Raw genomic sequence first — 20,264 nt, 5'->3', positions numbered from 1 at the left:
TAAAAAAAAAGGGAAAAATACCACAGAGAAATAAGATACCTTTTTGTATGTAATGTTATTAGCCTTCAACTATTCCTTAATATTATTTTTCAGCACCTAGATAGTTTTAAAAACAAAACAAAAAGAAATACTTACCTTCCACAGTGCTGTTGGTGTCTTGCATGGGTACATTCTGCAAAAGACAGAACATTTTTATTAAAAAGCAATAGTAAAAATAGATGCTTTTACCATACCATTAAAAACAAGGTTGAGCAAAGAACTGAACAGTGAAACAGCACAAAAAGGGCAAGACGGTAAATAACAGAGAAGTAAACAAAAAATTAAAACAAGTATAACAAAGAATAGATAAAAGTATGGTAATGATCAACAAAGCTTGAGATTAAACTGTGCTTCAAAAACAGTAATAAAGATACCTGCCACAGCTTCAGAGCTACAGCAGAAAATGCTCCATCACCTCTGAATATGCATCGTGTCTTTGGAACATTTTAATAACATCTGGTCTACTGACCTGAGGAAGTCAGACAATATATATGGGTGCAGCAGTTCAGAGTAGTAAAATGGAGCACAGCTATTAAGAGACTGGAACAGTCTCAAAACAAACTCTTGAATAAACTGTAACCCATAGATGGGGAGCCAAAAAGGGTGAAAAAAGCAATTTTCCGTCGACACTACTTACAAATCGAGCAGCAGCGATTTGTAGCAGTTGTTAGAAATGAAAGTCTAATTTCAAAATAAAGTGCATTACAGTAGTCAACTCAACTGGAAAAGGCCGGGTTTTAACATGGCATTACATGACTATCGTGTCTAACAGAAGGCCCATTTTCACACCAAATGTAAAACCAGAGTTCCTTTCTTTCTAAAGCCAGGGATGAAAGATTGATGCAGAGGCTCCTGCTGGTCAGTAGCAGTTTTTTATGAGGGCAAAATAGTTGTCTTTCTAGGGCGACACAGCCTGGAGGGCAGCCCAAGCAAGGCCAAACATTATGTTTCTGGAAAACACACAGAGAAACACGGAGAAAAAAGAAAAGATATAAGAACGGAGCCCTGTGTAACCCCCCAGGGGACGTCAGCAGACATAGAGATAGAATCAGTGATACTGAAACAAAAAAACTAGGGCCGAAACCATTGCAGGAAAATTTGGACCCAGCCAGTTTTCCAGCCTAGGCATGAGGACATGAAAACATGAAAAAATGCCTCAGCATGCAGTTAGATGTCCAAAAGGGTATGTATTTATGTCCTCTCTTGGTGACAGCGCATGTTTCCCCCTTCGCCCTTTATTGGTTAAATCTTTTTGATAAGCAGCAGATCCTCATTGACATGTTCCACCGTGTGCCCGACTGTTTAGTTTCAAAAACCTGCTTCCTGTGGTGTAAGATTCTTTTCTCTATATTTATTTTCCCATTGATGGCTTCCCCCTCCGTCTTGATTTTTTTCCCATCACCCCCCGATAAACATAGTGAATTTCTCATTCGCCTGGGAAAACACAAAACCTCTGCTTGACTCCATCTCAGGAAGGGAAATCTAGGTTTGACAAAATACCCTCCGGCAGAAGCGCAGGACAGGCGGCAGACAACCTGCTTCCGCAATCTTTCGTAACAAGAATTGGATTTGATGTTCTTTTTTTTTTCTCTGTGACAAAAAAAAACAAAAAAAACGTGATTAAATGAAACAGTCAGTCCAGACTCGGACACATGGAAAGGTGTTATGCAATGTCAGACAGTTGTTTTCACACCATCTGTTCACAGAAACATAAAAAAAAAAGTATCCTCTTCCTGTTTTGAACCAAAATTAGGTTGTGGATGAGGATGGTATCTGTCGGCACACTGCCACAGTCGGACGCTTTTTCCAAACAGCGTGATTTAGGAGGAATGTCCTGATTGTCCAAAGATGAATTCCAGCTCGCACAAACATTTGAGCGATACATTTTAAACTGTTAGCTAGATAAGTAGGAGATTTGTAAATGTTTTTTTTTTTTAAATGACACTTCCTCCAGCATGCTTCCACAAAGTCACTCAGGCTCTGTCCGCTCAGCGTTCGGGAAACAGATGAAGCTTCTCCCTCTTTTTCTGGGAGCAGCTCATAATCTGGCTGACATGTACAGCTGTTCCTCTGACAGCAGCGTTGTTCTATAGAGCGCCGTCCACCCAACTGTGTCTGCTGCGGCACAAAAACACAGCAGGACAGGAGCTATGCTCTGTGAATATATTTTAATGCTCAGCATGGGAACGTCACAGTGCAGTTTTAAGGCTATTGTTCAATGTCACTTCCACTCAGTCAAGCGCTGATTATTTTCCATTCTCTATAGCAACGTCAGAATAAAACAAACCTTTTTCCAGCAACAACAGTCTTAAGATCTTTTCACTTTTTCTTTCCATTTCTTGTTTTATGAGGCTTTTACGCATTATCAGTTCTTCTTGGCTTTGACTCACTTGCTCTTGAAGGGGTCATGGGTTAAGCCTTGTCATAACAAGACAATATCACGGGTGAATGTTGTGTTTGAGAATAGACGGGTATCAGAGAAGTTGCTGTCATGATATATAAAAAAAAGTTGTCTGAGATGTCTCAGAAAGCTGTTCCCTCCTCCTCATGCACTTAGCAGTATTAACTTGGTGATTAATGGTGACTGGACTGGAGGTGGTTTGGCTGTTGTGGAAAAAGAGGAGGATTTTATATCAGTAAATTATGAATGATCTTGACAGTCAAACCCCACAAGCAAGATCAATTTCTGTTTCTGAGTGTCTCGTTCACCTTGCTCCCTTAATAGTTTTTTTTTTTTCCATTTAGCTTACTTCTCATTGACTAGGTCTAAGATGGTCTTGTGTCATTTTCATGCATTGTTTTCACAGACTAGCTTTTAAAACATGCAACAGTTGCTAAAGGCTACACGAATAACATATTGGCAGATAATGATCTCTTGTTTTTTTTTTGTTGTCTTGTTTATTCTGTGGATTTGTTCAACTTTGGCTAGTTTCTACATCATTCAGCAGAAGCTGCAATGGAAAAAAGAAGCAGAATAAAAGGATCAAGCTGAAGATCCTAATTGCATGTCCTGCAAGTAAAAAGAAAATAAATGCTTCTTATAAAGTATAAATCCGCTGTATTTTGTCTTCTGATAATATAAAGTCTTGGTTTCCCATTCAGAAGCAGATGAACAATTGAATGAAAAGAAATTGGCAGCCAAACTTGATTAAAATGGGGCTGAAGACGTTACACCAAGATTAAACATTTTGGCGAGTATACAAAATGCTGAGGTGAATAATTAACTCTGCACATCTTGCCACGCAACCACAGCAAAAGATGGTGGTGGCAGCATCATAATGTGGAGAGGCTTTATCCAAGCATTCGTTAGCATTGAGGGGAAGATGGATGAATATCAACACAGGGTAATCATTGGAAAAAAAACTGGTGAGAGGCTAGAAAAGAATTAAGATTATGGTAGAGCTTCCCTTTACAGCAGCACAACCACCTCAAACATACATTATGGGCTAGTACAGCCCATATCTAAATCCAATTGTGAATTTGTGTCAAGACTGGAAAATTGATGTTCACAGTTGCTCTCTATTCAGTCTGAATGATCCACTTTGGAAAGAAGAATGGGCAAAAGCTGGTAGAGACATCCCCCAAAAGACCTGACGCTATAATCACAGCTGCTACAGTGTTTCCGCAAAGTTTTGACTTACAGGGGATAAATACAAATGCCTGACTGCCACACATTTCTTTTTTTTTCTATAAAAAATGGAAACAATGCCTCATTTTCTTACCACTGGACAAGTATGCACTACATTGTGGTCGTTATAAAATCCTAATAAAATATGTCGAAGCTTGTGGTTTGTGAAGGTGCTATATTCTCTATATTATTTAGCTGACTTACGGACTGTAAACAGGAGAAATAAAACAGAAACAGAAAAATAAACAGGACCAATACACGCAGTGGGTGTTGGACTGCATTGCAACTCACTGCTAAGAGTTTCTGCTGTACTCCTGTGTTATTAAAGGGCTCGCTTAGTCCCAGAGTTCCTGTTTTCAGGCCGCGGAGGCCCCGAACATCATCACTCTCTAGTCCCTCACGGCTGAACTGCGTCATCTTTAACCTCCTTGCTTATTCCATCTGTCAGAGAGAGGGCAGCGTGCAAAGGGAGCAAACTTAAACATGACGGAGATTCAGTTTAATGGTTCTAAGTTATTTCAGCTTAGAGGGTCAAGCGGAGGAGGCCATTTCAACAGCAGGTACAACTGCAATTTGCTGAAAAAGGTTTGAATCCAAGACAGAAAAAAAAAAAATTGGCAATGTATTATTGAAGAGGCCTAAAACAATGAAGGACATCGGTACAATTAGTTAACAACAAAGTCCTTCTGTCCTTTCCCCTGGATTACAAAACAGTGACAGTAAGGATGTGGGATGTTTGGCTTCATAACATGTTCAAATGACAGTTTGCTATGACAGAGTTTACTTAAATCAAATTTAAATCATTTTATTACATTTTTGTCTTTGGCTCAAATGTGTAACACATTACACAATAAAAGTAATAGTTATACTAGTGACCATCAAGCAAAAAAGAAAATCATCAAACATATTGAATATTTAAGATATTCTCTAAAGAAGCTCAAAGGTATCAAGAGGACATAACAGGATGATCCTACATAAGGATGATCTGTTTAAACATTTATCTAGTGGTTGACAAAACATGAGATTTTAATGACAACGAAGCCAACAGCGTCTTACAATTGTCAACAGACTTTCTCAAGAAGCTGTTCTTCCCAAATCCGTCTGCAAGAGCTTAGTTTTCAGTATCCATGTGGTTTATTCTTACTGATTCTACATTGCTGCTAAAATTGGAAGAAGTCATTCCAGTTCTTTTATGGATTTCAGTGTAAATGTGACAACTAATGGCTAAAAACATTTAAATATCACAAGGTTTGGTAACAAAGCATGCGGTGCATGCTCTGACAACGCAACAACTGCAGTTGCCCCAACTCCAGCCTTATTATGTGATCACTCTGACTGCCATGGCTCTCAGATAAATTACTTCAGAGATGTCAGGTCACCAGGCCGAGTGGGCTTTGCAGTTTACATTTTATCAGAGTTTAAACCAAAACATGGATCACGTCAGCAGAACTGTTTACTTTAATAATGAGGAAAAGCAGACTGGCAGAGATTTGGGAAATCCCCTCCTCAGTTCTCAAGACTTGAGCTAATAATGACTCAAGTAAATTACAGCTCTTGCAATATATATATATATATATATATATATATATATATATATATATATATATATATATATATATATATATATAAAGAAGACATTGAATCACTGATGTACACTAGATATCATCTTCTGTCAGATTTGGCCCCACTTGTGTTGTTGATGTTGCGGACCAAAAGTCCAAGGCTCAGATACAGGCTTGTGGTTCAGACATCTCCATCATTTGAACTTTTTATTCTTAAAAAGCATAAATGTTGCACAGAGGAACATTTCCTTAGATTGTTCAGACTGAGACTTAACCCAGGAAGACCGCAGAGCTACTTTGACGCATTGGATGCAACACTGGTCTCCTCTTCTATCCTTCATCTCAATCCAGGTTCCTTCGATCAAAAACAAACTCCACAGCAGTATTTCACAGGCCTCCCATGTCGCTTAAAGAACACACAAATATTTTCCACCCCTACCAAGGAAAAGCAGGCCCTGTTTTGTATACATGAGGCAGGTGAACCTAAAACATCAGCAGTGACATTAGACGTCTGATATTACCCAGCCGGGTCTGCTAAGAGCTCATGATCAGAGGTCACTTTCAAAACACCATCCAACGTCGAACCAAAACACATGGGGAACGTATTACAACAATCAATCACTCACTGAACTTTATTTTCCATTTTTTTTAGGAAACAAACACATTGATCTGTTGTCAGGCAGATTCCAAATCCTAAAGCAATCATTTGAAAATCCATTGCTACAAGTCTGTGACTCGATGCAATGAGGTGGTTTCCTTAGAAAGAAAACTTGTTTACCAGTTTGAATAATAAACTTAATCTGACTGTATTGTTTAAGAACTAGTATCAAAATGGAAAGTATGATTGACCGTTTTTGTAAAGTGCCTCGTTGTGATATTTCTTGTAAATTGCCCCTATATAAATAAAACTATGTTGAATTTAAATGAATGAAAACACCATACATGGATCCCTGCCTTCTGTCTTCTGTTATAAATGATCTTCTTTCAGGATTGTCCCGTATTTAACCAGATCCATCTTCTCAACAACTCTCACAACTTTCCGGCCCCTCCCCAGTCACCACAACACAATGCTACCGCCGCCATTTTTCACAGTAGGGGGCAGTGTGTTCAAGAAGATGTGCAGTGTTAAACACAAGGCAAAAAGTTACATTTTGGTCTTTTCTGAGCAAAAAAAAGAAAATGTGAATTAGACGTGCTTCCATCCACTGGTTTGACGCTAATCAACCAGGCTACACAAAGCGTATTATTTCATCGCAAGTGGACGTTACGCCTGGCTGTGATAAACAGGAAGTAGAAACTGAAAACTAGCACGGACCACACATCTGAGAAAAATGGAGTTTTCAGGATTGTGTTGCTATCAGACGAGCTGTAATTTTCTCTGTCATGTCAGCTACTATTGCCGATGTCACTTGCTGTCCGGAGACGTTGAGAAAAACATGCAAATCTATGTGCGTTATGGGCAAGGGCGCCATATAGGTGGCGGATTTAGAATAAATCCGAGGGCCCATGACAGGCTGGGGCCCCAAAAAGAAAATTTTATACACATATATGAGCTTTTTTTTTTTTATTTAGATTTTTTGTCAAAATACGTGGCAGCACCACATGTTATGGGAAAATCGGGGAAGACGCCGACAGCAGGAACAGCTGATCAATCATGTGAGGTAAATGTTCGCTTCGTCAGAACTTATTCGGCAAATGTGTTTCCATCTCCCGTTTTTCGCAATAACTCTTATTCGGAAAAGCCAAAAACTACCTCAAGAAAGCATAAAATCATTTTTTTGTTATTTGTACAAACATTTTTGAAAAAAAATGAATAATTTTTCTTCCAATTATCAATTATTCACTACTTTGTGTCAGTCTAAAACATAAACTCACAACAATGTAGTGATTCTAATTTAACAGAATATAAAAAAGTTGGAGTATGGATACGTTTGCAAGGTAATAAACATGTTTAACTGTTCAAACAGTGAGTTTCTTGTGTAAAATAAATATTTTATCTTTAACAGTGAGTTCGCTCACAATAAAGGCAGGTATGTTTTCTCTGGTTGTTCGCTTTTAAAAAAAGAATTTTACAAAAGCAAACAGGGTCAACAGAAAATAGAGGAGGTAAAGGTCCATATAGATGCTGATTTAGATAAACACAGCTTCCTTAGTGTGAGTTCATTAATGAATGCACAAATGTCTCCCCAAAGACATAGACACAAACAGACACGACCACTGTGTAAATGGTGTACCCATACGCAAACGCACGCACACATTGCACAGGTCCTAAGATAAGACTGACCGGTGGTAATTGTGGTCCCTATTACAGTAAAACGCTTTTCTGTAAACCACAGTAAATTACATCCAGATGGGAGATTAAAGCTTGCTGAGTAGACGGCTGCCCCGAGCATCACCACTCCTCTTCCTCCTCCTGAGCAGAGAAGGAAAGAGAAATCCATATTTCCTGATTGCAATTGCAAATCTCCCCTGGGCTGGGAAATTACAACTGGAGAGAAATACCCCAACAACGCAAATACAAGCGCCGTCAGTCAGCAGGTCACTACCACTACTCAGCCTTGTGAGCACGCATTTAATCTAGAAAGATGTGCAAGAGGTACAAAACTTTAAGGGTTTGACATGCAGAACTCAGATTGAACTATTCCATTTGCTTATGACACCGTATGGCAAAATTCGTTTTTATAACGGCCAAAACTAAAACAGATGGGATAAACATGAACATATGTGGAGGAAAATATGAATGATAACAGACACATTTGTGCAACATACATGATCAGTCTCCAGTATGGCTTTTCTTCAGATGAATATGTCAAGGAAAGACCTGTGTAACTTCATGTCCTCAATGATACAAGAGCCACAGCTTAAAAGACATAGTTTGCATTTTTTAAAGAGAAGGTCTTTGACGTCACCAACATAGTAATATGTCCTTTACCCAGGGCTGGGTTTTAGAGTCTGCGAGCCTCTGGGCTCGAGACAGTTTTGGTGTCCTAGCCACACAAGTTTCTTTCATGCATGCAAATTACAATAGATTGAAATTTAGGCAAGCTGTGTTTGATTAGTCTTGGAAGTTGGAGCCGGTATCTGGGAACGATAGGACAGGTGATTTGGGCTCATTGTAACTGCAAATGTAAATTGCTTTACACTAATTCCCCTTTAGAAATGGAAGCCAATAACAATAGTGTTCAAACAATAAAGGAACATGTTCACTTTCATATCATTCCGGTAGATAAGCTAATCAGATGGAGCCTCCTTTTTAACAGATTTTGTCTATTTAAATCAAACAAGTTAAATAAAACATTTATATCCACGACATACAACTCTATGAGAGTGAATGTTAAAGGACAACAGTTTCACAAAAGATGCTTGATAAGTATGCCACTATTTTCTCAGGTGAATAATGTCAACAATCTGATCAGTGGCAATTACATTCCCCTAAGATTGGAGTAAACTTTTGGATTTTGGGTCAGGCTGTCCGTTGGTAACGAGGCATTGAAGATGGTACATCCTTCTTCCTTTACAGGTCTTGTGGTCAATCGACTTACCACTGCTCTTTTTTTTTTCTTTTTTTTACAAACTCATTAAGTCTTTCTATAACAGATAAGGACGCTAGTGCTGATACAAGCTCCAGAAAACTTCCAAAAATCTGAACTATTCCCCTCAGAGGTTATAGCCAGTCAGTATCTTATCAGCAGTAGACCAGATTTGCTCTAGCATCTTTGTTAAAGAAGGTGTTGTGAGGCCTGCATGTATGACATGACCTGTAGTTGACAGCTTTCCCTTCATATGTTGACTGCTTTGTTTTCTGCATACCTTGCATGACAGTTCAGAGGTGTACCAATGGAGGGTTTAATACTACAACCTCGAAATAGCGCCCTATGTCTTTCAAGGACCGCTAAAACACGTTTAAGAGAGGAATCGCTGTTTAGATGGCATAAGTCCGCTTTTGTCCTGGCATCCAACCAATTAGCTATTAGCTGGAAAACTAACCTCTGTTTCAACTTAGTGAACACAATAGACAGTTATTAAAAGCAGGAAAGATACTCTCTGGTCATATCCTACGTCAAAAGAAAAGAAAAGAAAAGAAACTATACTTTTAAGACTTACTCCTATATGTAACAGGTTTTGCTGGTGCAATGATGAATGTATTACTAAAGAAACTAATATTTGGTTTGTTTGGTTTTATCAAAGAAAAAAAATCCTTATTACCTCCACTTTTAGTCAGAGACATTTGGAACAAGCCTTCCTTGTAAAGGAATCTAACAGTGAAGCAAAACCAAATTATACTTTGGTATTTGTGGTTTTATCAAGTAAGAATTTCTCAACTGCATAACAAGGAGGGTTACAAGCTGCATCCTTGGCTAAAATTCCTGTCACACCAAAGCAGGTTATCAGGAGTGCCAAACCCAATAGGCTAATGGCATTCAGGTTTGGAACTGCTGATGCAACATTTCTTCAGCCCTTTTACACGCAACCATGAAAATAAAGAAGGTAGTTTACACACATACCATTTCAGACAGTTTTATACGACTAATGAAAAGCTGACGGTTGGGCTGGAAGCAACAGCTGCGGCACATTTTAGCAAAGCTCTTTTGTCTGTTCCGTCATTTCTTGTATAAGGGTGAGAAAGAGGTCACTATTGTTCAGATGGGAAACCCAGGTGCTTCCACCCTCACTCTAGAGTAGTAATACAAAAATCAATCAGCAATGACATTAACAGGGTGTAGCTATCTGTGAAAATTCAGACTGGGTTTCAGAACTACATGTATTTAATTGATACTTATTTATTTGGACCAATGCTTTCTTGCCCTGTGCTACAGAGTCAGTGACCAATGTATCGTTAGATAGAAAACTTTTTTTAATAGGCATTGTATTATTATCTGAACTTGATTGTGTCACAACTGTAGAATAATTAGAATGGCATTGAATTATATGCACTTTCTGAACTTGATTATACAATTGGATCGTACTAGGAAAATTTAAATACAGTGTTTCCCCCCTACCAGGCTAAGCATTGTTTGTGTATTTGAAATGCCTCGATGTTTGAGAGCTACATTAAAGTTCCCGCCTTGGAATAAACCTCCCGGTGTAAATAAGCTAACACGCTAGCTGTTATCAGCTCAACGCACACTACGTTGACACTGTGCTCCTTACACTTCCCCATTCTGCTGAAATTCAAAATAAGACCAACACAAAACTGAAAACTAAGGTGACTAACAGAGCTAAAAGTCATTAGAATCATGACGATTTATACATTTTCAGCCAATCAGTAAAACAAACAAACATGTCACTGCCAACTAAATCCACAAAATAATTTATCAAAGATTTTGTTGTAGTATAGCATCCAATTAAGGTTGACAAAAATCTTTGTTGTGCCATCTACCAGCGCTACCAAGCAAGATGCCAACAATTAAAAATACCTTCTAGCTCCTGTTTCTTGACATTTCACGGGGTCAACAGTAAGAACTCTATCATGGAAAGGATAGGCCTAACCTGACAACAGCCAGCTGCATGTATCGCTCCGCCTAGCTCCACTCACATACATCTGGGACATGGCTCATTGAAAGTGATTTCCCCAACCAAATTTTTGGTCTGGCCAATCAGGACGCAGGGCGGGTGTTTCATGGATGTGACGTAGTGGAGAAGCCACCGTGAGATTCCAACAACAATGGCGGCTCGCATCGAGGAAGCAAGCTTTAGCATTGATGCTGCTATTTCTTCCGTGTTGTCCAATCTATCTGATATTGTTTCATTAAAAGAACATCAGAGAACGCCTCTGAAGGCTTTTGTTGGTGGAAACCATGTTTTTGCCCTTCTCCCGACCGGATTTGGCAAGTTTTGTTTTCCGGGGTGCGTACGCGGACGCGCAACGCGGACGCGCCCCGGAGCGGTTAGCGCGAACCATATTGGGAGGCCTTTAGTCCTCGACGCCGCCTGTCTTCCCCCCTCTTCCTGTCAGCTCACTGTCAATAAAAGGTGTGCCACTACAGTGTTTCCCGCAGGAATTTGCTTATGCGAGGCGGATCGACACTCGCGGAGCGGGGGGGGGGGTGGACGACATGTTTTTTTTCCGCGGAGCGGGGGGGGACGACACGTTTTCCGCGGCCGCCTCGCCAAGATAGCGCTGCGGGAAACCCTGCACTAGAGCCGCAAACACATAAAAAAAAAAAAAAAAAAAGTTTTTTTTTTCCTGCGTCGGTCTCATCAGCGTCACGGGTTAGCTTCGGTGTCAGTGGTTGAAATAGCACGTCGATAAAGATGACAGACAAGTGGCTTATCCAATCATATGCAAGGAGTTTTGATAAGGCCCAGCCTTCAGTAAAGGCAATTGCTATGGAGAGGTCCCAGATGTATGTGAGTGAAGCTAGGCGGAGCGATACATGCATCTGGCTGTTGTCAGGTTAGGATAGGCCTACAGCCTTCTGAAAATTAACTGCGAAGTATGCGCTCTCTTCTCTATGGACATTTTCGGTGATTTCCGTGAGGGGTGTGCGCTTATACATCCTGTCATGCAAAGGACTGTGGGATACCTTAAGGGTTCTAAAGGATATTGCGAGGTTTGTAGGCAAAACTAGCCGTGGGAGGGACCATAGAGGCTCCTTTTTTTACTTCCTTCCTTACTGACTGCACTATTTGGACAGCACTTATCATGGTGAACGCTGACACACTTCAGCTTTGCACTTTGTTCATAAAGGCACTTCATTTACTAACAAATAGAGCCAAAATGTAAAACACAGAAATAAAATATAATAAGCAAACAGGGCAGAAAAATTTTATTGGAAAGCATTTGTATGCAACCAGACAGAGTTACTGGCGTAGAAAGTCATAGTATGTGACTAGGCCCTTTTAATAACAAATTAAGTTGCTTGCTCATATAATACCTCTAGAGTCATAACACATAACTACATCAACATACCATTAATGTTTTCAAAACATACCAACGTTCTATGCTTTAGTAAATTAACATAAATATCTTCCATTTAAAGGGAAAAGTGAATAAATACAGAAGCTATCGAAATAATCAAAGGAAAAATCTATGCATGCACTTTTTTATATATTAGAAACCTTACCTTGCATATCACTGCCAATATTACTTCAGAAGCTGGTAATTAACTGGTTTCTTGTACAATTCTCTTTTCATGTGCCATAAAAGTCAATAAAGCAATAACCTGTGTTCCCTATAGTGCACTCAACCATCCTGAAAAGGAGCGAATAAAAAGGCTCTCATAAGAAAAAGAGAACAGAAATACTTATTCAGTGTGTTCACTTTTGGAAGAAAAATGAACACAATGAATATTTGGCACAATGCTTTGTCAGGTCCAGATCGTTGGAGTAAGGTAATGTTAAAAGGTTAAAAGCAGTTAATATCTTCAGACAAGTCACTTGGCATTAGTATTAATCCTGATTAGTTGGTCCTAGAGGCTGAAGCTAACAGCTAATCTTATAGGGACATAGTCCTAAATGGACTTCTAACATTTTAAAACACTCCAGCCTCAGAAAAGTCATAGCGGGAGATTCCTTTTTTTTTTTTTTTACTTTTAAACTCATGTTTTGATTTAGTTGTTATTTACATAGAAGCAGGAGACGAATGAAGGCAGTGCACTGCCTATGATCTTCTTGTGTAAAAGTCCTTCCACGGACCAAACATGAAACATTTCTGTTCAGGGTACATGTCTGAGACAAATTTGATGTAATTTAAACATCATTGATAATGCATTTACTTGAGGACTGTACATATTGTTGATATGTACACCAACTTACTTTTGTTTCTCTCACTTTGACCACAAATGCTTTACATGTTCTGCTGTCAGTGCATAGGAAGAACAATGGAGGTGCATTGACTCCTACACCTCCTCCATTTTCAATTAAAAATTATTATGAGCTTCTGAATAAAGAACTACCTAATGCAAACATGATATAATAATAATAATAATAATATATTATTATTATTAACATGATGATGGTTTAAAGGGGACATACCATGCTTTTAAATCCTCCCCTTTCACATTTAAATCATTCAGTTGTGATCTCTATAAAGTTGAACTGTGATGATGTGGTCTGAGGTCCTCATTATTTTAGCTTCCCAGGCTCCTCGTTTACCCCTGTTCTGAGGTCTGTAATTTGCTTTGGCGCTGTCACTTTAAATGCCCCTCTCCATGTTCCAGAGCGTCCCACTCCTTCTTGTGGTTTTATACAACCGGCAACCAAACATTATGACTTATCCACTTGTAGCTTCAGCATCCTTAAGCTTGGACAACAAAATGGCTGCAAGAAATAAAATTGGCGGATTCACGAAATTGGTTAGTTGGAAGACCTTGTTTAGCAGCTCTGCAGCAAATACTATGAAGTTATTGTTCAGAAAAAGTAATATAGAACAAGGAGAACTGAACAGATATAAAAATATTAACCAAACAGAATATGAATATCTGCGCAGCACCTGGAGAGGCTAAATTAAACTTTTCTGCACTCTTAGGGACTCCAAGGATGCAACAAAATATTTTTCAGGACTGAAAAAGTAGATTTTGCATGGGGTACCCCCTTTAAACATTATGGTCGTATTAGTTTTAAGATCATAATAAAACATTATTATTAATCATAATTTTTATTCATGATTAGTATTCATGTCTTGGCCTCTTTTGGACTATAATTTCAGCTTCAAGAACACACTAATCTAGACTAATATCAAATAAAGGAACAACAGATTTTGTATGTGCAACCAATAATGATTTTCCTGGAGAATTTTTTTTTCTGAAACCTTATATTTTTTTTCCTGGGCATTAGTTTATGTGCATTTCAGCTCTGGGCTCCAAAACCACACTGTTTTATGTAATTATGTCCCCTGACACTTAGACAGTCCTACTTCTGCAGAAGTGTTGCTGCTTTCAGCGTCATTGATTAAACAGATTTCTACCCACAACAAAAAGAGGCCCAGGAGGTAACACATATCAGTCTCAGTTTATTTAATATGAGCCAAAGAGGAATTCAAACTGAAAGAAGAACGAAAGAAAACACTGGGAATATTAAACTAGTGGGGAAATGTTCAGCCCTTTAAGCTATAAAACTCCACCCACACTTAAACGTTTCATCAAGAAAGTATCACAATCCTTCAAGGCTGGATTCTGGGGCACCCCGGTAGTGTGATTTGGTATTGGCTCCTGTTGTGGAACCGATAAAAGAACAGCCCCATAAAATTCGACTAGTTCTTGGAAACATTATGTACAGTGCAGTAGGAACTCACACGTTATCTATTTTAGGTAAGATGTCAACTGCTTGCAACTTTTTAACAGAACCTCACTTAAAAGTTTGACCCTAAGGACAATTTCTCCAAAGAAATTTTCTACAAAGGCTCCATAAAGTAAAACAGTCTCCCAGTTTATGGTCAGTGAGGATAGGAAAGCAAGAATATACGTTTTAGACACGTTGAACTATGTTGAACTACGAAAAATTCCTTGTAGTAAAGAATTATGAAACAGCAAAAACCCCACCCTCTGTTGGCTGATCCATATTTCAGAGCGGAAACAAGTGATCTCTTTATTCACAAGGCTGCTGATAGATACTCCAGCTGTGGCTGTTACGAAGAAAAAAAAATGACATAATTCCTTCATGCCACATTTCTAACAGTGGGAAATTTGTGAACAATGTTGAATTTCCATCTTTTGGGTTTTTTTTATGGAAGGCGTTTGCTGAAAAGAAAGAGAGGAGAGGAAATGTTCTTTCATTAATGAGCAGCAGAAACATCTGCAGGGTTAGAGGAGTATCCAGACCTAGGACTGGCTCTGTATGATCTGACAGATTGGATGTTAAATCTCAGAGATTGCGCTGTTTACACTTGCCATCAGTCTTTTGAGCTGCAGGGGGCATTTAACCTGCTTGAAACTGGGGCCCCTGAGCTTTGTCATTTGTGTTTTGACTAAGAAAGCCATGAGCTGATTATACGGATTGGAGGAAAGGCAGAGATGCCGTGTGTTTTGTACTAAATCTCAGCTTAAGAACAGCTGCAAAGTGTCCAGCCTGAGAAACTGATAGGACGTGGGGGCTTTTGCAAACCTTTAAGGCCTCACTGAGTCAGCGTGTAACACAGAGTAGTAAAAGCCCGTTGATTCAACAGGCTGCAGTGGTGTGTGAAGTGTGACAAGTGGCAGTAAATGGATGAGGGAAGGAACTTGATTTGCATTAAACCTGAGAGGCATCAGAGACAACTGCCACGCTGGATGGAAATCAGAGACTGAAAATGTTCAAGAGCTTCATGTGTCCCACTGTCCAATGACATGTACTCCTTTAAGTATCTGTGACACAACGTAGGTTTCTGAAAGAGTCTCCTCTTTAGTTTCAGGTTTACTTTGCTCAAGCAGATTTTCATTAATAGACCACCAGGCGATGCCAGGAAACAGAAAACAGATACGCTTTGTACTCACTCACCGCTGCCTGACAGGGGTACCTCAAACACTTCTCGTCTTGATGTTATACTGAATGCTGCATTTGCCCATTAAAACCATACAGAAACAGAGACACTGACAGTAAAGGGAAGCTGCAGGTGTGGGCAAAAATGTTCAAACTTTACCTCACACAGCTCAGGAGGATCTACGCACCTCTTCTGTAATCTATCTACGATGCCAGGGCATACCATCAAAATGCTCTTCGAGTCTCTCTAAGATAGAAACAAATATCTTTCCTTCATATGTTTTCATACTGACAAAAATCCCATAGAGCGAGAACAATCAAAGTCAGTAATGCTAGTCTTTGAAGAATGTGTCTGTAATTATGGGCTTAGAGCTTCTCCAAATTTAACAGGGAGTCGCTATGCATCATGTGCTGCAGCAGACGAATGGTAAAGCAGTTTCTCACGTTTCATCTCATGAATGACCGAACTGAATGACGTTCATTCAAAAGTCACTGAAACCACAAATTACTGCACATAATCACCAAGGCCAGCCTGAGCTGTGAGCAAACTCTAATTTGTTGGATCTGACCCCCCCCCCCCCATTTATTGAAAGCATCAAACTAAAAACTCCTACCAATTTCTGTCTGTAAAGGTATGAACCAACGGTTTGTTTGATGAACCAAAATTGCCCTTTCTAGCAAAGAACCAGGAGCTGTTGTGGTCTTCTGAACAACGTTGGCATCTCCAGGTTAGTATTATCAAACTCCAATTCATTTCAAACTACAAAAACAAAGCAAAATCAATGCTGCAAGTACCAAACACAACAGCAAGTTACAAAAAGCTGCAAATGTGCCCTAAAAAACACAAGTGTGCCCGACCATTAACAGGAGACAACCTCCAAGTCATATGAAAGCAGACCCTCAATAGAGACATAAAGTGATTCCAGAATAAAGTTGGAGGGCAAAAAGTATGTTTTGCTCTTGTCTTTTTGTTCTTGGGACAGTAATCTTTTACAATATTATAGAACATCTGCATATTTACATAGGTAATATTAGCATGCTTGTCTTTACTGAGTTCCCCTATTTCCCCTGGTGGTATGTTGCTGACCTGCCTTTTTAGAGTGAATTTGCAGCTTTTTTCAACTTGCTGTTGTTTTTGGTACTTGCAGCATTTTGTATTTATTTTGCTTTTGTTTAATATGATCGCAACATTTTTGATTTGCAGCTTTTCTTGTGCTTGTGCTTTTTGAATTTTGCTTAATTTACTCTGCAGCGCATTTGGCCATTTGTGGCGCATTCAGCAGTTTTCTGTGAGTTTGCCCCTGTTGGGTATATTCTTCTAAGCTCTGCAGACCTGTTTTTGAGGGTTTGCTGTCATTCTTATCTGCAAATCCTCTCAAACTGAGTCTGGTTGGCTGTGCATCATAGATAGTCACTTTAAGTCTCTCCAGTGATGTACAATTAGATTTGAGTTCAGGTTCTGGCAGCGCCACTCAAAGACAATCTGCTCTAAAGCCACTCCTTGTTGTCATTGTTGCGTGCTTTGCCTTTGACATATTGGAAGATAAGTTGTCACCTGAGTTTGAGCTTCAGAGCACTACAGAGTTAGCCCCGTGAGACCATCCTGATCTCGCGAGCTTTCAAGGTTTCACTCGCAGATCAGTCTGGCTACTTTCCGTTAAAGAAAATTTGGAGCCGTTCATCAAACGAACGTCCAATCAGCGTTGGCTTTCAGGCGGGTTGAGGTGTGACGCAACGAGAAGCACGACAGTTCAGTCTAAAGAACATGGCGGCTTCAGCCGATGAAACTAGCGTTAGCGTGGCTATCGAGCAAGTTTTATCGGAATTACAGAGTATTTCTTTGCTGAGCTAACGAGCCTTTACCTGCAGCAGCAAGAGTAGCTTAGCTTGTGGTTGTGTTTTCAGAGCGACGACGAAGCATGTTGACGAGTACGTCATATGCTTTGTTGATCTAATTGGTTTATTTGGCCCGTCTATCACCAACATAGGCCAATCAGCTAACCAGTATTTTCGTCCCTTCCCAAAATTACTTCAACGAAAGGTTTCCAGGTGGATATGCGGAGCAAATCCATCTGGCGGAGTCAGGTAACTACAGAGTAGGTTTTCTTTAACAATATATCCATCTCTTATCTGCAGTCACCCTAACTGCAGAATAATGTCCCAGTTCCTGCCATGAAAAAAAATCCCAACTACATGTTTCTGCCACCACCATGCTTTACGGCAAGGATGACGTTAGCCAGATGATAAGCACCCCACATTTTCTCTAGACAAGCTTGGTGCTGAGGCCAAACAATTATACTCTGGTTTCCTAAAACCAGAAAATTATGTATCTCCTGGTCAGGCAATCTCTAAGGTGTGTTTCTACAAAATGTAAGGAAATAAGTACATTTTATAGAAGAGTGGCTTCTGACTGGGAACACAACTCTAAAGGCCCAATTAGAAGAAGGCATTAGCAATGGTCGACCTTCTAAACAATTCTCCTATCTCCACAAGGGAACACTGTAGCTCCACCTTAGTAAACAATGTGTTCTTGATAATCTCACTAAGACAAAGACTGTTCTCCCTGGATGTGCCCATAATGTTTAAATGCATTTATTAGTTAAAATAAAAATAAATGAAATCATTCTTTCAGTTTGTTATTATATGCTAAGTTGCATAGATTTAAAAACAAAAGCATAGTCAGATTGGTTTTAAAGATAAATGGTGTAAATGCTTTTTAGTTCCATTGTACTCCATTGTATTGCTACAAAGCCATCGACAATGCAGACGACTGTCCCTTGTGGCTCTACGTTCTTTTAGGAGGACTGCTTGTTAAGACTTGACGCAATCTGCTGGATTTCCTTAGATAGGAAACTTTTTGACCAATCTGTCTGATTTCCTTCAATTTGACTTTGTAAAGTGCCTTGAGATGACATGTTTTGTGAATTGGCGCTATATGAATAAAATGTTATTGAATTGTAAATCCGAAGGTAGCTATTAAGGCTTTTATAACCACCTCTCCCAACAAACTCAGCAAGTGTTTATACCTCTGCTGTTTTTTTGCACAGACTTTTTCATTCATGTAAATATTCTGTAGGTGTTTTCCAGGCATAAATAAACATACATGTTTTTCACATTTCTTAAAATCATCCTACTCAGTTGCATACTTCTTTAATTTCTTGAGTAAGCAATTTTTTTAACAACTCTATGGTATATTACAGTATTTTATTCTAATTACTAATCAAATGACCTGAACAAAAATTGCAGAAGCATGTTCATTGACAGTAGCATACCTAAAAAAGGAGGTAAGTGGTGGCTGGTATGCTTAACTGGAAGTGGGCCCCCCAAATAAGATTCTGCTTAGGGCCTCATAACACCTTGGACCAGCTCTGGTCATCAGCGCCTTCTAATGATTTAATTATTTCATATTCATATTTTAAGTGAAACTAGACCATCAGACTATCTTACAATGACCATAACTTTCTGAAAGCTTATAAAAATATAAATAAGTTGGTGTTTTGTCCATGTAAATATAAAAAGAAAAGCTCAAACACAAACAATATCAGAACGAAATAAACAGGCTTAATGCTTCCTATATTCTACACTTGAACTCTTAAAAGGTCATAACAGTATACCTGTACAGGTGAGGGAAGCAGGTAAAGCGCCACCACAGTCACGAGGACAAATCCCGGTGTCATTTCGCGGTGTTTGCGCGCAGAGAGATGGACGTCCCGCGACGCTCACCTCCACGCAGGTTTAGAAAACCCAATAAAAAAAATGAATATTTAAAAAAAAATCCGACAAAAATGAGCCAGTCAGATTAGAACAAAGATGCTGACAAGGAATTCCCGAGTCATCTGCTCCCAGTCCGGGTGGTGAGAGGAGTGAGAGGAGTCACGTAGCACCGCTGCGGCCGGCGGCAACGTATAACCTGAACAAGATTGTGCTTACTAATGAAAAAGACCCCAGGGACCCGGAGAAAGTGCTGGAGTTCAAAACGAAACAGTCCTTTATGATCTGCACTTAAAGTCGAAACTTAAAGAAATAATAAATAAACTGTTCAGTACGCGAGTCGAAATATGAAAGGACGACAAAACAAGCAAAAAAAAAAAAAAAAGACCGAGCAAAGTGAAAAAAAAGTAGTTGGTTCAGTCCAAAGTCTTTTTTGTTTAATATAGGCTATAGAAAAAGAGCCGCTCCGGAAGCATTCAATAAGTTGTGGCCTGAGCGCTTCAGTTTCTGCTCCCGCTCTGTGCTCCAGCCGGCTAAAAGAAACACTTGAGTCTAAATTTCCCCGCACCACCTTTTTACTGGACATTTAAATCTCCTCCCCTTCCCTGTTCTCCCTCTGTGTCCTCACATGAGCAGAGTCTAGGCAGCATCTTTGAATCTCAAGTCTTCTCAGTTATTCAGTCATTGCCGCATTTCTAGTTTTGAACATGTTGTGGTATTTAACTGTAAAGACTGCACACCGATTACAACTGGGCGAAAAACAACCCGATTTGGGTTATTTTGTCCTGCCTTAAATGTGGACTGATCGAAGTCTGGGTTCATTTAACAGAGAAGGTTGTGTTCTAATTATGATTTAGTATACTGGATTGGGTTTTCAACCCCAGAGAATGTGTTAAAGTAACTTTGTTATTGTGTTAGAGTTTAAA

At 39.4% G+C, this 20,264-nt stretch overlaps 1 protein-coding gene across 1 annotated transcript in view; it reads right to left on the bottom strand.

Annotated features, from left to right (window-relative positions):
* The window catches only part of pgfb (placental growth factor b), a 29,457-nt gene extending 9,577 nt beyond the window's left edge, over positions 1–19,880 (bottom strand). Inside the window, exons 1-2 of the mRNA XM_012852302.3 lie at positions 19,242–19,880; positions 136–172 (exon numbers count right to left, since the gene is read on the bottom strand). Of these exons, the coding sequence (XP_012707756.2) occupies positions 136–172; positions 19,242–19,304 (100 nt within the window). The 5' untranslated portion in view covers positions 19,305–19,880. The remainder of the gene's footprint in view (positions 1–135; positions 173–19,241) is intronic.
* Positions 19,881–20,264: the final 384 nt, after the last annotated feature.

Source organism: Fundulus heteroclitus, chromosome 19 (assembly GCF_011125445.2).
Source record: "Fundulus heteroclitus isolate FHET01 chromosome 19, MU-UCD_Fhet_4.1, whole genome shotgun sequence".
Classification (NCBI taxonomy): Eukaryota; Metazoa; Chordata; class Actinopteri; order Cyprinodontiformes; family Fundulidae; genus Fundulus; species Fundulus heteroclitus.
Note: the sequence above shows the minus strand (reverse complement) of the source record. Positions and strands in the feature narration are given on the sequence as shown.